A 16,036-nucleotide genomic window follows, 5' to 3' on the forward strand; every position below is an offset into this window, starting at 1 on the left:
TCGCCGCGGGAGGCAACCTGAAAAAACGTATCATGAAGCAAACGCAACACGAGGTATGACTGTAGAGTGAAAGCTCAAGTCAACTGGAGCATGTTGCTCCTTCTCTTCATTCCTGGCACACCTGGAGAAAGCATGTGAATCATAGAATTGCAAAGCTGGAAGAGCCCCTGAGGATCAGCTTGTCCAACTCCTGCAATGCAGGAATATGCTGCTATCCCATATGGGGATCGAACCTGCGACCTTGATGTTATCAGCACCATGCTCCAATCAACTGAGCTGATGCTGGGCATAACATGAACATGCAGTAACAGCAAAGAGCAGCAGCAGGAGCCACCGGGACATGAAGATCCATGAGTTGCCAGTGGCACCTTACATAGGTGTGTGTCGTGGCGGCAGGTGCCCCATGACCCTGACCCCTAAACTAGGCCCTGCCTATTTTACTACAGTGGAACTGCAGCTGGGACGGCACTCGCACCCCAGGCTCAAATAACTATGTGCAATTCACTTGTACCTGCTCAGGCACCATTGCCAATAAGAACAAACTCTGCAGGTGTTTCTTCTTGTGGTAAGGCATTTGGGTGAAGGGGTTTTCACCCCCATGGGTACAAATATGCTTGACCCACACGAGCAACCACAGCACACAAAATGGCAAGCAAATCCCAGGAGGTATTTATAGCTAATAATGTTTTTTTAATCTTGTGTGTTTTAAATTTGGTACTGTATACTTAAAAATTTTTTAAAAACTGAATAGCTCTGAGACCATTTTTTGTAGTGACAAAATAAAATACAAAAATACAAAATATAAAGATATGGAATGTCCACAGCCTTGCTACTTTGGCACAGGTGACCATTTTGGAACAAGCATTATTTAGCAAATGCAGAAGCAGCCTAGAATTCTCATCTAGCAGAGTGCATTTCCAACACTGCTCCTCCTGTTCAGGGCTCGGGTTTATGTCTGCCCTGGGACCATTTACACAAGACTCCCATGCACCACCACCCACAGAGTATTTCACCAAAGTAATGCTTCCTGCCTTTGCTCTCTGCACGGTTCCCAGTTCTTTTGCCAATCTGATGAAGCCATAAAAGCTGGAATTGGACTGTTGCCAGTCTTTGGTCCATGTTTGCTCTTGCATAGTCCTCTCTGTTGTGCAGAATGCAGCTATCACAAGCACAGCTGTAGCTCAAATCCCAAGCCTCTCAGATGAACAGGACCAGGGAGGATATTTTCCAAGGCACAGATGGAAAAGGATGCTTTGCCGTTATGGATGTGGTTGGGTCCCTATGTGCCAATCTTACTTTATTTTTTTGCATCACACAGAGGCCATGAGGAACCGGAAATATTGGCTAAACCGGTACAATATTATAGGATGGGCAGTTGCAAAGAGAGATCCGGGATACAGGGATGCATCAGTCCAAGCTAGGAATGCTTGAGAAATCCAGTCTTCTGATACAAATACTGATAGGGCTATGTGTGAATCAACTCTTCAAACCCCAGCACCATCTATTTCTGTATCCCCAACTCGTGTTTTCAAACTGTTGCACATCTGCGGTGGATGAAATGATAGATCGCTTTCCCACTCCGAGGACTAAAACCATGCTTTTGGATTTGATGTGAAATAATTAAAAGATTTCAGGCCACATCAGCTGGCCCCGAATGACTTGAGCTGTTTTGCATTGATATACTTGGGATACCGTGAACTAGTCTACAGTTTCCTAATGTAAACCAGTACAGCCTTCAATATTATGTGCTTTATAAATGTGGAACGTGCTAAAAATGTGGTTACCCAAGAGGAATATAAAGCACTAGTGGCTTTTTTTTTTTAAAGGTACGTAAGCAACTTTGACTTACATCCGCCAGCTTCTGCTGCTGCCTTTAATCAGCATTCATACACCACGCCAGATTAAGTCATACAATCATGACCCAATATCAAAGGTATTACTTTGCCTTTTAAACGTGTAATGCAAAAGGGAAACACTTGAGGAGATATTTTTTCAGGAGCAGGGTCTAAATACCCGCAGGTGAAGACGTATCCTTTTACTTCCCTTACCTTATTGGCTCGGATCTGCTTGTAAATATCCGTTTGCTGCCGGATTCGGTACTCTAGATCCGAGACGTGCGCTTGAAGCCAGTTCCAGCGGCTGACAATGGCTGCTCTGTCTGCTGCCCACCGCCATTCTGACCTTCGCCTCCTGGAAAAAAGAGGGAAAGAAGCATTCTGTGTCAAGGAGTGGACGGACACACGTTGCCCCAGTTTGTGAGTCACCCATTCTTGCCACTTTGTCTTATTTGTACCTTGGCTTTAGAAAAGGGGGACGGGGACAGGACTCAACCATCACAAATCATTATGGTCCCCCACACACATCTGGAGGGCCCCAGGTTGGCTGCCATAAAAGATGGCTGCATTCCATCTCTGATTCCAATTGGTCAGATCGCCCAGATTCCCGCTCCACAGCAAAATACCCTACGGCTCTAAAGCATCTACATCAGACACATGTCCAAATTGCTTTTACAAATTTATAGACTTCACAGCCTCTCTAGCCTGTTTATTCCATGGATGAGCTCTTTTAAAACATTAGGAGCCTACCCTGCTCCCTATACATATTCCTATGTAATGTCAATCTGCTGTTATAGTTTCGCCCCCAAACCCCAACAGAAACATTTGCCCTTGAGCCATTTTCAGCCTTCTCAAACTTCAGGTTTCCTCAACATGATGCCCCCTCTAGTTGTTTTGTACTACAACTCCCACCATGCCTGATCGTAAGCCATACTAACTAGGGCTGATTTGGAGTTCAACATGATCTGGCACAGGCTTCCTCAAAACTGGCCCTCCAGATGTTTTTGGCCTACAACTCCCATGATCCCTAGCTAGCAGGGCCAGTGGTCAGGGATGATGGGAACTGTAGTCTCAAAACATCTGGAGGGCCGAGTTTGAGCCTGATCTGGAGGGTATTAAGTAGGGGAAGGCTGTTTTACACTTTAAATCACCCCTGTAGCTCTCTTCCATAAATGGAATGGAAATTTCTAGAATGGAAGTACAGAGGGGAGAGAGAGAAATGCCTTAATAGCAACAAATACAGGGGAGACTTTTACTCTTAGGAACTGTGTTCGTTAAAAACAGCATGTGTGAAGGGCATCACAATGACAACAGGACAGAGTTGAAACTGGGGAAGGGGCACTCTTTGCAAGCATTTCTGCCCCCTGAAAAAAAAGTGCACATACACCTTTGGCAAACTAGGGTGCTCCAGAACAGGAAGGGGGGGAAAGTGTCCATAGTATTCCTCCCTGACCCCCATTCAGCACAGGGCAATGATTTCTGTCTCCAGTGACATAATCACAATGGCAAACCTGATTGGCTACATAGCGTCTTAACACTGGCTATGCAATCTGCGATTGGCTAGAATCACAGAGCTAGCAAGAAGAAATGTAATTTTTTAAAATCACACTTTTGCTGAAAAGGGCAGCAAACAGACACAAATAAGCACTTAGGGAGTTTTCAGGGAACATTTTGTGGGTGGGTGTGAAAAAGTCCCCATTTTACGCCAAAAACGTTGGGAGAACATTTGGCGCAGCACTAATTGATTAGTCATGTGAAGCTAGGTCCCTATTTCAAAGCAGAAGGACAGCTTATTGTCCTACACCTAATACAGAAGAACAGGGTGGGTGAAGTGGCAAAGTACAAAATGGGGTCAACGTATTTGTCCGAAACCAAGCAGCAGTGACACTACACTAACGCAGGGGTCAGCAACCTTTTTCAGCCATGGGCCGGTCCACCGTCCCTCAGATCATGTGGCGAGTCAGACTATATTTTGAAAAGAAAAAAAAAATGAAGGAATTCCTATGCCCCACAAATAACCCAGAGTTGCATTTAAAATAATAGGACACATTCTACTCATTTAAAAACACGCTGATTCCTGGACTGTCCGCAGGCCGGATTGAGAAGGCGAATGGGCCACATCCGGCCCCTGGGCCTTAGGTTGCCTACCCCTGCACGAACACACCTAAGCCACAAACTGGAAAGAGACATTCACTATGTAGAAGAAAGTTGTGAATGTGTACACTATAAGAACAACTCCCAACACCCTTTCCTTCAATGACTCAGCAAAGGTGGATCTTCCCCGCTTAAAATGAGAGGCATGCTATCCATGCCCAATCAAATCAGTCAAAGGTTGCTTGATTTTTGCTTGAGGGCTGCCTAACCAAAGGTTTCCTGAAGGGGATAAATGCCATCCTAACATGAAAACATACAGAAGTAAATATTATACAACAGAAACACTCGCTTATACACTTCTGGCCCTTGACTCTACAATATAACATTACGAGCAGGAGAGACATTCACATGCCTACATTTATAAACAACTATTTTAGAAGGGAGGTGTGTGTGTGTGTGTGTGTGTGTGTGTGTGTGTGTGTGTGTGTGTTTTAAGCACCTCATCAAGTATGGCTGTCATCTACCTGAAAGAAAGACCTGTGTAGTGTGAGTGAGCCTGTTAAGATTGTCTTCTGCATTTCTCCAAGGTGTTTTCTTTTTATCCCTCCTCTTTTCGTTTCTCTTATTGTCTTTGTGAGATCTGTCCTGAGAGAAATGCGGGGGACAATCCAACAGGCTCTCTCACACCACACCAGATTTACACAGTTCCTTAGGTTTATCAGAGAGGCCCTGCTCTGGGATACCATCATCATTGTGGCAGAGTTTAGCTGCATCTTGGAGTAGAGGCCAGTCTTGGTAGTTGGTGATGTGGCTTTTCCGAAACATTTTAAATGGGTGCATTCCATCTGCATTGAGAAAGTTTCCATTTGCACTGGAAAACTTTCTGGTGGCCAAGAGCAGGGGTCACCAACATGGCACCACACCCAGAGGCTTTCTCTGGTGCCAACAGGGAGCACCCCACCTCTCAAAATTAGGCTTGAAAGAAGCATTCTAATATGGAGTATTGACTAGGTTAGAATTTCTTATCGACTACTATGAAAAATAGTCTCAAGGGAATTTACAGTTACGTTGTGGTGTATACATAGCAGCAGCAGTGTGGGGGTGGGGGTAAAACCCTGCTCTAGAGAAGGACCTAATTCATAATGTTTAGTTTCATTTGTATTTCATAAACAAAGCTAAACACTTTTATACTGCCCTGCTTGAAATTGGCATCCATTCATTGCTACTGGTGAACTTACGAAACGGATGTTTTTCCATGGAAAAATGAAGTACTAGATTTTTTTCTGTGGATGTTTTCCCACCTCACATCAGTGTTTGCCACATTTGCAGAACTCTTCAGAGAAAGGTCAGGCAGGCTAGCAGAGTCATTTATTATTATTATACAAACTGGAGAAATGTGAAATGCAAATTTAGTGTTGTACAGTTCCATGCCATCCCACTTTAAATCTTGTTGTGATTTCATCGTTTTATCACTATTTTGTACTGCACTTTGTGTCCTTTATGTTCGCAGATAGCAATCAGACATATAAAAGCATCCAAGAAGGGCAGGTGTGGACAAGTGATGTGCAGATATTGCCCATCAAGAAGCAGGATGCTTGGAGGATGGGGACAGGCAGAAGAGATAAAGTAGCTTTTCATAACCCTAACTAAAATCTGGTGTTTTTTAATGACAAATTGTGAAGAAGCAGCTCTTATCAGCTTCGATTTTAACCAACACACTTTAAGTCAAACAAAGTATTGCTATTTCTGCCAAATAAGTTCCTCCACCACCACCACCATTTCCTCTACACTGTCCTTTCCTCCCCTCTAGGTGTGTGGTGGCTATTCTAAGTTCAACCCTTCTCTCTTTCTAAGAATATGGAGTTGCTTTTTTACTAAGCCAAACAACTGGCTTTCCTAGGCTGGTACTGTCAGCATCAAGTCTTGACCTTAGCATGTTCAGGTCAAAGATCTGCTATTCACGGCCCTTTAAAACTGCAGGTGTCAGGGATCAAATCCAGGGCCTTTGACATACACAGCACACATTCTACCAGTGCCTCTCCACTGCTATATGTTCTGCCACACTAAAAAAAGAAAAGAAAAAGACCATCTTTATTAGAAACAGCATCGGATTCCATTTCTACAATGGCTACAAACACAAAACTTTAAAGTTTCAGTTTGCTAACAATGAGCAGCCACTTAAAGCAGATGTGGCCGGAGTGAAACAGAAGCAAACCACAACTGAGACTCAAGACAAGAAAGATGCAAATCATAGCAGCCGTGGAGTTCTAAGACTCTGGCAGCTGTTGCAATATCTGGGAATCATTCTTCCAAACTGGAATTGCATGAAAAAAGAAAAACCCTGAATGAGGACTCATAATATTTAATCCCAGTTGGATTTCCCCACAGCACCTGAGCAATTTTCTACAGCCCAGTTAGTATCCAAGGCTGAACCTAGGTTGTTGGTTTTTGGGTTGTTGTTTTTTTTAATCCCCTCTGCCTGTAGAAAACTAGAGCAGAACAGATGGTTGGCTTAGGCCAGAACACCAACCCCTGCCCATGTACAGGTTAAAAAACAACAACTTTGCAAGGACTTTTAAAAACAACAACAGACCACAGAATGTTCCAAAATGTTGTCCCTCACCTGCATTCTTAATTAGTACTAGATGGTAACATAGAGAAACAGAAGGGATACTGCTGACCTGTCTGCCAGCATCAAAGGCTGATTTTTCAATGTTTCTCTCTCCTCACTCCATTACTTGAAAAGTATTTATTTGCAAGTTTTTAATCCTCATTCCTTCTTTTAAACTCTGAAGCCCTGATATTTCATAGCTCTTGAAAGAAGGGTACCGCAGCATGGCAATTGCAATTTAATGGCAAGTGGCTCTAAATCTAACTCTAACAACAACAACAACAATAACAACAACAACAACAAGAGTATCTGAAATCCTCCTTAGGTATGCAGCAATCCAAACCGTAAGATCATATTTGGAGCCCCCTTTTTAGGTGAGGTATTTTGGGGAACCACAAACGGCCTTTTGGGTGGTGGCACCACATTTGTGAAATCCTTCTGTAAAGAGGGTCACCAGAAACCACACTTGATTATTTAATTTCTATACCGCTTGGTATATTAAAATAGCTCTAAGCAGTGTACAAAAAAGAAAAGAGCCAATTTAAAACAAAATATTACAAAAACAGTTACACATAAAAAAGTTACATTAATATGAAGTTACTAATCTATCTACCTATCTACCTATCTATCTGTATCAATTCATTTTCCTTCTGACACACCTTCCCTCTCAGCCTCCAGGTTCTCACCCAGGGTTCAAACAAACTCTCAGCTCACCTATAAAACGTTCCTGGAAACTGTGAACACCACCCTAGTCTCTCACTATAGGACTTGCTTTTGATAGGCAGGCCCAAGGTAGATGGCACTTCCTCAAGCTGCCCACAACTGTGTCCCATTAAGCTGCACTCGACATGCCCAGCTGATGCAATTCTGATGCCAAGCAAATTGCCTTTTTATTTTCTCAGGCGTCTTTATCAGCAATAGCTTTCATTTATTTTATCACTGTTGTATATTTTTATGTTCCCTTTTTTTTTTACTGCATGCATTACATGTTGTGCTGAACTTTTTACTCTAATGAAGATGCCCCGAGAACCCAGTTATACAACAATCTATAAATATCAGAAATAAAAAAGCACACAGCCTTAAAACATGGAAGATAAAATCTCACGTGAAAATTGTGGAAAGTGTAGTTTTGTACAAAGTACTGGAAGAAACCACATGTCCCAGTTTTCCCCTTCGCTGAGATTTTATTGAGGATTTACTGGGATTTGTTGTTTGCTTGCAGCAGGTACTGAAAGAGCATCAAGCTTAGAAATGAATGAAATGTAGGGAAATGGAAGTGCAGAAAAACAGGTGTCTGTCCTCACAAACAGCATCTCTTCCTCCGGAAAAAGCACCTTTTTTCCAAAACATTCTACAGTTCAACATTAAAAATTGTAAGCCAGAACAAACTGTACAACCGTATTTCTACCAGCTGGAGACAGTGAGAGCAGGCAATCTTAGACCTGAAGTTCTAAAAAGATATTAGGTGGGAAATAAGCATCAAATTCTATGCTATGCCACAGAAGTAAATCATGCACCGGTTACAAGAGAATATCTTGCAAACTTTCCCTATCTTCCTTGGCATTTCAGAAATAATGTCTTCTGGATTTGGTTGTTAAAATGCTAAGAAGATAAATACCTTTCACTGTTTATTATGTCTGAATCACAAGCATCACACACACACACACACACCCCTCTGGCCTTTGCCAACATTTCTGAATGGCATATTCAACAGTGCTTTCCCACTCACCCATTATTTTTCAATAAAATCTAAGACAGTGTTAAGTCAGGCTCCCTAAACATCCTCCCGACTTCTGCCCTGTTCATCATCTCATGACAGTTTAAGTCACCCATCAGTCAAGCCCATCACTCAGACTGCTTCCTTTCAACAGGATACACTAGAAGGTGCCTGTAGCTACCACCTTATTTTTAGCATTGGTAACTTTGAGGACTTCTTTCAGGGTAAACAGATCAAGCTGAAGAACTAAGCATCTTTACTCACCCTTCTTGGTTTTCCTTCTCACCAACCTGAAAGGGATTGAGCAAAGTGCACAACTTGTCTGAAAGAAGACAAAGCCCAGTTCTAAAATGCCAGCGGCCTTCCTTTGTAGCCGGCACAGAAACACAGGATACTTACAAGTAAACTAAACAAACTGTGGAGAAGGAGGAAAGAGACCAGTCTCTGTTCTTCTAGCCTAGATTATCTACAGAAGCTAAAATATTTTTTATTGTGATTCTATCCAAAGATGACCAGTATTTTGGAAAATGGACCACCAATATCCTACTTTCTAGCATTAATATATCTTATTATCATGTTGGTTTCTTTGGGTCGAGTCTCAGGATAGGAAAGAAGGAGATATTATAATGCAACACTCACCATCTGTAGAGACAGAATCTGTAATCCTATACACACTAACCTGGCAGCTTGTTCCACTAAACTCAATGGGACAAGAAAATATGCTTTGGATTAGGTTGAGAGCATAGAAAATGCACTGGAGAGATTCAAAATCGTCTTGTAAAAGAATCCAGCAAGTTTCATGTTATCTGGTTCCCATTTAGATGTTCTCTATGTGTAGTGAAAAGAAAAGCACACATATACCTCCCCAATTTAATGTTTATTGCACTATCATGTTTCATTTCCTTTTGTTTACTTATTGTCAAATATAATCATGGAAAATAACACTCACAAATGCATGTGTTTATTTTACGTGTGTACATATCTTACACACATATCCATAAGCAAACAAATGTGTAGGTGGGCTTATAAAAGATTGACTTTGTTTTCATCTGGAGAAATGATTTCTGCTTTAAAAGTTCGGTGCCTGCTCCTGAATATTTCCACGGAGCAGAATGCAGGGAATCAAATGTGTGTATGCGTATCTATTCACCTGCAAGCATGTGTAGCACTGTAAACACATGCATGGCAAAGCACCAAAAACATTCAGAAGATGTGTTATCAAGCCTTCCCTGTTTCTAAACAGAGGGCTCCATTTGCTTTAGCTGTATCTATGTAGGGTTCAGATTAAGAAAGATGACATCATGCTCAGGACACAGCCAGATGGCCTGGCAGGATCTGTGTCACTTTAAATGGGGCTCCGTGATCTACATGCGAAGACATGTCATCCCTGCTTGCAATGACTAACCCGCCACGTCTTACTATTCAATAGTGCATGCTAAGAGGCGGCCACAGAAACACTACCGCGACTGCAATGTCAACCACTTGTTAAAGATCTACTATCCAAACCAAATCCTCCAAAGGGTACACAATCCACTGAGCTGTTTACACGGCAGAAACTGAAGGGAAGCAGACAGTATTCCACTTCTCAGCCCCAAGTTATTTGGAAGGCTCATCCCCATTTAGCAACACTCAACACTTCCTCAGGGTCAAGAAGCTGGCCTCACACTTCTTCCTGGATAGCTCAGTTGGTTAGTGCATGGTGCTGATAATGCCACAGTTGCAGGTTGAATCCCTGTATGGGGCAGCTGCATTTTCCAGCATTGCGGGGGGCTGGATGAGATGATCCTCAGGGTCCCTTCCAACTCTACAATTCTATAATTCTATGAAAACAGGCCAGTGATTCTCAAACCATTACCTGTGGCCCCTGTACAGGTAAAACAGGAGAGTCAGCAATCAAATCCAATCTGGGATGGTCCTTCTTGTCACCTGTTCCAAGCGGCAGGGGCAAGCATTTCTCTTCTCAAATAATGGGTGGTTCAATTACTTTTCAGGGGCAGTTGCCCACTATCATCTCTTCTCTATTATATCTGCCCCCCACTCCCTTGGGTCTCAGTCATCCCATCAACTGGCCCCCACCGGGGCCTGCATTTGAGAAAGTATAGAAAATTTAATCTTTGGTCAGGCTAACTTGGGAGCGTCAGTCTTCTATTTGCGCAAGTGGCTTCAACCAGGCAACGGAAATAAAAAGCTAGTTGCACACTAAAGGATGTGTGTGTATAAGAGAAAAAAGTTATAAACTATAGTAACTTTAATTACAGATATAAAGGGACTAACACTTCTGCAAGTGTTCATCTGAAAACAATCCCCACCCCACCCCCCCAAAAAAAAATTCAGCATAACAAGAGCGATGCCAGAGATGGCAACCTGATTAGCACCCGCATGGCAGACACTCACTGCCAGGGCCTCTGAAGTTTTGAATTTCAGTATGTGGGTATGCTGCAACTTTCCCCTTGGAGAGACGCAGCAAGCAGAACCAACACATCAAGCGGCAAAAGATGTGCCCTTAGCCTGCAAACCTATCAAGAGCCCAGAAGGCTGGAATCCTTCATTACACTTCCCAGTGCAGACCACATTCCAAAGGAGAATGTTATTTCCCCCACCTCCAGCTCCAAACAATAGGGCTTGCTAGCAGCCCACAGATCAGATTTTACATAAACAAAGCCAATCTGTGGCATCTTTTCTCATGGCCAACCTTCCTCCCTTGAATTAGACACAGCAAAGGGAGCCAACGCGGCCAGCACTGCTTAAAAAGAGCTAAGAATGCAGACTGCTACAGGACCACAGAAGGCCGGGAAGGCACAGGCAAATGCCAGGGACATTCTCAGCACCAGCACCCAGTGATACACACACACACACACACACACACACACACACCCCACTGCCACATTTGCGTGCATGCCAAGCCAGCATCACAGGCTGCTTGACTGACAAGGACAACCTCCTGGAAATCTAAACAGATGGCGGTTGTTGCGAAAAGGGAGCTGCGTGCTCATGCGCACACCAGGAAGGTGGGGGGGGGGGGTGACGATTTATGCTTCTCTCCAATGTCGCATCACAGAGAGGGAGGGAGGGAAGCGGGCTGGGGGGTGGGCGGGGCGGGGAGAGAAATAAACAGATGTATGCTGGGAAGGTCTCAGCCCTTTTATTTATTTACAGAGAAGGGGAAAGCAGAGAAAAGGAATAACCAGGCTGAGGAGGAGGAGACTGGAATGTATGAGCTCAGCCTGGGAGGGTTATAAATACTGCAGCAGCCAAGCAAGCTAAATGGGGCCAACCTGCCCTGCTTCATTTCTTCGAGGGACAGGGCAGCAGGGAATACAGAGTTCCTCTTTTCTCCTCCACCCACGAAAAACTGTTAGAATCTTGTGAATCTGTGCTAGGAATCAAAGCATTAAAGACACACAGACACACACAAACCCATTTTATTTTATTGCAAAAGTAACAAACATGACTGGGAGCCGGCAAGCCAGGAAAAAGAAGGCAAAAGCATCAACAGCCAAGAATACCCTGCCTGAGTGCGAATGAAATAAGAAAGGCTGGCACAAATACACACATGCCTTCCCAAATATTGAACGGGAGTAGGACAATGCTGCTAGTGGAATAGCAAAAGGAGAAACAAAGGAAAAAGAAAGCCAGATAGGCAAGCTCTCAGGACCCACCTAATAGCCAAAACAATAGGCCATAATAAATATTATTATGCAGAGGTGTCTAGACTCTGATCACCAGCACTAGTAATAAATAGCAGCTCTTTTGGACGCTAAAATGGGAAGAGAATTTGGAGCCGAGTCAACGTGCACACAAAGGAAAGTATACACAAATATACATACATAGGGCAAAACCATGTTCTAATCCTGAATGGGGGGAATCTAAATCAAGAGGAGACATTAATGGAATGCCCAATGTATCCAAACCAAAGATACAGCATTCTGTTTCCCACATTGGTCAACCAAATGCATTATGGGGAGCCTACAGGGTACAATATTTATCATCCTAAATTCCAGTGGATTTTTGTTTAAGTCACACTCTTCTGCCCTCATGAATGGTGCATGGGTGGTCAGCAGATTACGGCTCCTTCCATTCCCCTATGGAATGACCAGCCACCAGTTTCATGCAAGATCTGGTACTAGTCAATGGAAGTTGAACCGCCATACCGAAGCCAGCGAGAAGGGGTTGAAACCAAATCAAGTGCCTCAACTTTGATGTTACTTCTGTTTTTTTGTTTACAGTGAGTTTTGGGATCGCTTCCCCATGCTCAGCAAACACAATAAAACATAATACCCACTACTTTTACTATGTATTTTAAAATTCCTATTATTAATTTAATATAGGAATCTTAAGTGATGGTAAAACCAACAATGGTTTGACTTTGGCGTATGCTGGACACAACTGTTTTGCAGACACTTTCCAGCAGATAGGAACAGGATGCTCTGTGAGTACTCTGGTGGTCTCTGGACTCTACAGCAGATGAATCAACTGCCTCACATATCTTCCAGATGCCCCCTTCTTCCAGACTGACACTGCTCAGCTCTTCATTTAAGAGGAGATGGGGGGGGCACTGGAACATTCGGGTAAGTTTCCCATTTCTTGAATTCATCAATAACAACAAATGGATACCAATTGCAAGCACAGTATTTGGCAACTGCTCAAGTGTTGTTTTTTAATACAAGTAAACTAAGCATGCTATATTAGAATACTCTCTAGGGCATCGTAAACTTTTAGGTTTCATGATGCAAATTACTGTATGCAAACTACCCTGGTTTGCATAACGACAGCCCTTTCATCGTTCATTTTCCCATTCAAAAATTCCCAGAAAGTCCACATCACTGGCTAGAACTCACATTAGCAATGTTATAATGGTGAACTGCCATTTCACACACACACACACACCCTACACACTGCAACTGGACAGTGTTGTCTTGCATAATTTCATTCCGGCCACCTGGGAAGACAGCAGAGTCCTCAACATCCCACTATGACCAGTTGATGGTATACTCACAGTTCCAACTTGGGACACAAAAATGAACAACATGGTTCTGAGCACACTTTCTGAACTAGGGCTTGAGACCAGTGATGGGACTGGGTGAGAGTAGAAAAAGCTAAAACTTAATCCAGGCAGGGAGGAAGTACTGGGGGCTTCTCTAACCCTGCAGTGGGTGTTTGAGCCAGGTTTGAATGGGGTTTAAAGTGTCCCTTAACAAACAGGTACACAGCTTGCGAGAACATCTGGATCCAGCACTGCTCCTGGTTGCCCAGATGAGCCCTTTTTGGCAGCTTCAGGGAGTGTTCCAGCTGAGTTCCTTCCTTAGGAAATTGGGCCTGGCCGTGATCATTCATGCTCTGGTTACATCCAAATAAGATTACTGAAATGTGCTGTACATGGTGTTGCCTTTGAAGACTGTTCAAAAGCTTAAATTGGTTCAACTGCTGTCAAAGGGGGGGGGGGAGGTATCCCAAATATATCATCTTAAACGTTGTTCCAGCTGCACTAATTGCCAATTTGCTTCCAGACCTGATTCAATGTTCTGCTCTTAACCTTTATGGCCCTAAATGGCCAAGGAACATACAAACCTGCCCAGATATTTCATTCAACAAAGCCCTTAGTTCTTCTTACTAAGTACTGGACTATGTATGTGTGTGTGGGCAGGTACGAATGCAGATACAGCTGCAATGTTGGGTGGTGGTTTGGTGGTGGTGGTGGTGTTTTTTTTAAAAAAAAATCTTCACCATGAAAAGTACAGATACTCTCTATATGCTGAAACAGGAATACAAGAACACTTTGCGAATAATTAGATACAGCCAAGCCATAGGTAAAGGCCGGGGGCGGGGGGAATCCACTTGGGTTACACAGGCCCTTCCTGTCATTTTCTATCTAGCCTATAGTGATGAAAGCTGCATTATATACCAGGAACTACATTATCGAAACATGTTCCTCCAGCTGCTTCTGCAGAGTTAACAAAGGCATTCCAGCAAACGTGACAAAGATATTATCTATGAAATTCCCCATTCTTCTTCCTCTGTTTTGAGCCTAGAGTGGAGGGAGGGGAAATTTCCACTTCATCTTCCTTTCCCTAGCCAGAAATGTAAACGATGGTGGCAGGGAGAAAATCCCCTTAAAAGAGCAAATCCAAAAGTCAAGTGTAGGAGAATGCCATTATTAGGACCAAGTAAAACAGCACAAGGGACGCGAGTAGCGCTGTGGTCTAAACCACAGAGCCTAAGGCTTGCCGATCAGTAGGTCAGCGGTATGAATCCCCGCAACGGGGTGAGTTCCCGCTGCTTGGTTCCTGCTCCTGCCAACCTAGCAGTTCGAAAGCACATAAAAGTGAAAGTAGATGAATAGGTACTGCTCCGGCGGGAAGGTAAACGGTGTTTCCATGCGCTGCTCTGGTTCGCCAGAAGCGGCTTAGTCATGCTGGCCACATGACCCGGAAGCTGTACGCCGGCTCCCTCGGCCAATAAAGCGAGATGCGCGCCACAACCCCAGAGTCGGCCACGACTGGACCAAATGGGCAGGGGTCCCTTTACCTTTAAAATGGCACAAGGGACAACACTTTCTAGGATCCTGTGACATTATTACAGTCTAAGGACAGGTAGCAAATGGCCATGGTTCAACAGCATTTAGTAAGCAACCTTTTTATCTGTTAGCAGCAGCATTCCAACCAACGGGAATGTCAAAGCTGGATGACGGATGGAGTTGGTTTGGAATCAACTAATGTGGAATTAAAAGACCACCCTGCCTCAATTTTCATCTTGGCTATCTCAGATTATAATTCCCAGTCCTATGCAGGTCAACTGAAAAGTAAACCCACTGGGATCATTTCTCTCAAATATCTACACAGAGGGGTTTTATTTTGTGTGTCAAGTATGACAGGCCAATACAGTAACCCTTCTGGAAAACAAATTAAAGTAATTGCTTTGTTGCTTTAGTGCACTTACTATATACTCACAACTACATATATAAGCCTATCAAATTTGTCCGTTTGCAGCTTTTCCCCAAGCCATACAACCAGGGAAGAGGTAAATGCACCATGTCTGAGTATTTTTATCAAATAAAACATTATCCCTTCCAATTATTTTCAAACTGTATAGAAAGTGGGGAAACACACTTTAGAAGACCAGGAAAAACGAGGCGATGAACAGGAAGGTAGGAACTCTGATAGATGAGTGGAACGGTATCAGGGGATGCTGGGAGCTACATAAAATGAGTTGGGGTGCAGGTAAGTTTGTCCTAGGGTTCTCCCAACTACAGGAAAAGGTTGTCAAGAGGGAAACCCAAAATGTGTCACCACACCCACACACTAGATTCTTCAACCTGATTTAGACAGTCAGGCCAGGATTTTGGTCGAAAAGATAGACCCATTATCTCACTGCCCATTCTGCAACTGTCCAACATCGGACACCCATGTAGAGACTGTGGTGAAATCTACACACATAAAAAATGTTCTGAAAATGCTTTATTAAAGCATTTTTTAAAATACATTGGATTTTCCATAAGGCTCACCATTGGCATCTAGTGTCACATTGTATATTGCACTTAAAACACACTTAAAATGTTTTATTTGCAGCTGTATGGCTGAGTCCTGTGAATAAAGCTCATTTGGAAGGAGGAGGAAGGGAAATGAGGGAAACAGTTGTATCTCTCACCCAGTCTGCTGAAAGACCTTCCTAGATCTGCCCCCCATCTCAGAACCTAGAAAACGTGTTCTTTTCTTCTCGCGGTGGACCGCATGGAAAGGTACAATGAGGCATACCAAGTCTGTTTTTTAGAAATATGCCTCA

At 43.4% G+C, this 16,036-nt stretch overlaps 1 protein-coding gene across 5 annotated transcripts in view; it reads right to left on the reverse strand.

Annotated features, from left to right (window-relative positions):
* Positions 1 to 16,036, reverse strand: part of KANSL1 (KAT8 regulatory NSL complex subunit 1) — a 137,716-nt gene that overhangs the window by 29,090 nt on the left and 92,590 nt on the right. For all 5 annotated transcript variants that reach the window (XM_028703109.2, XM_028703111.2, XM_077917252.1 and 2 more), the window contains exon 3: positions 2,049 to 2,190. In XM_028703109.2, coding sequence (XP_028558942.2) covers positions 2,049 to 2,190 — 142 coding nt within the window. The remainder of the gene's footprint in view (positions 1 to 2,048; positions 2,191 to 16,036) is intronic.

The sequence above is a fragment of the Podarcis muralis genome, chromosome 13, assembly GCF_964188315.1.
Source record: "Podarcis muralis chromosome 13, rPodMur119.hap1.1, whole genome shotgun sequence".
Classification (NCBI taxonomy): Eukaryota; Metazoa; Chordata; class Lepidosauria; order Squamata; family Lacertidae; genus Podarcis; species Podarcis muralis.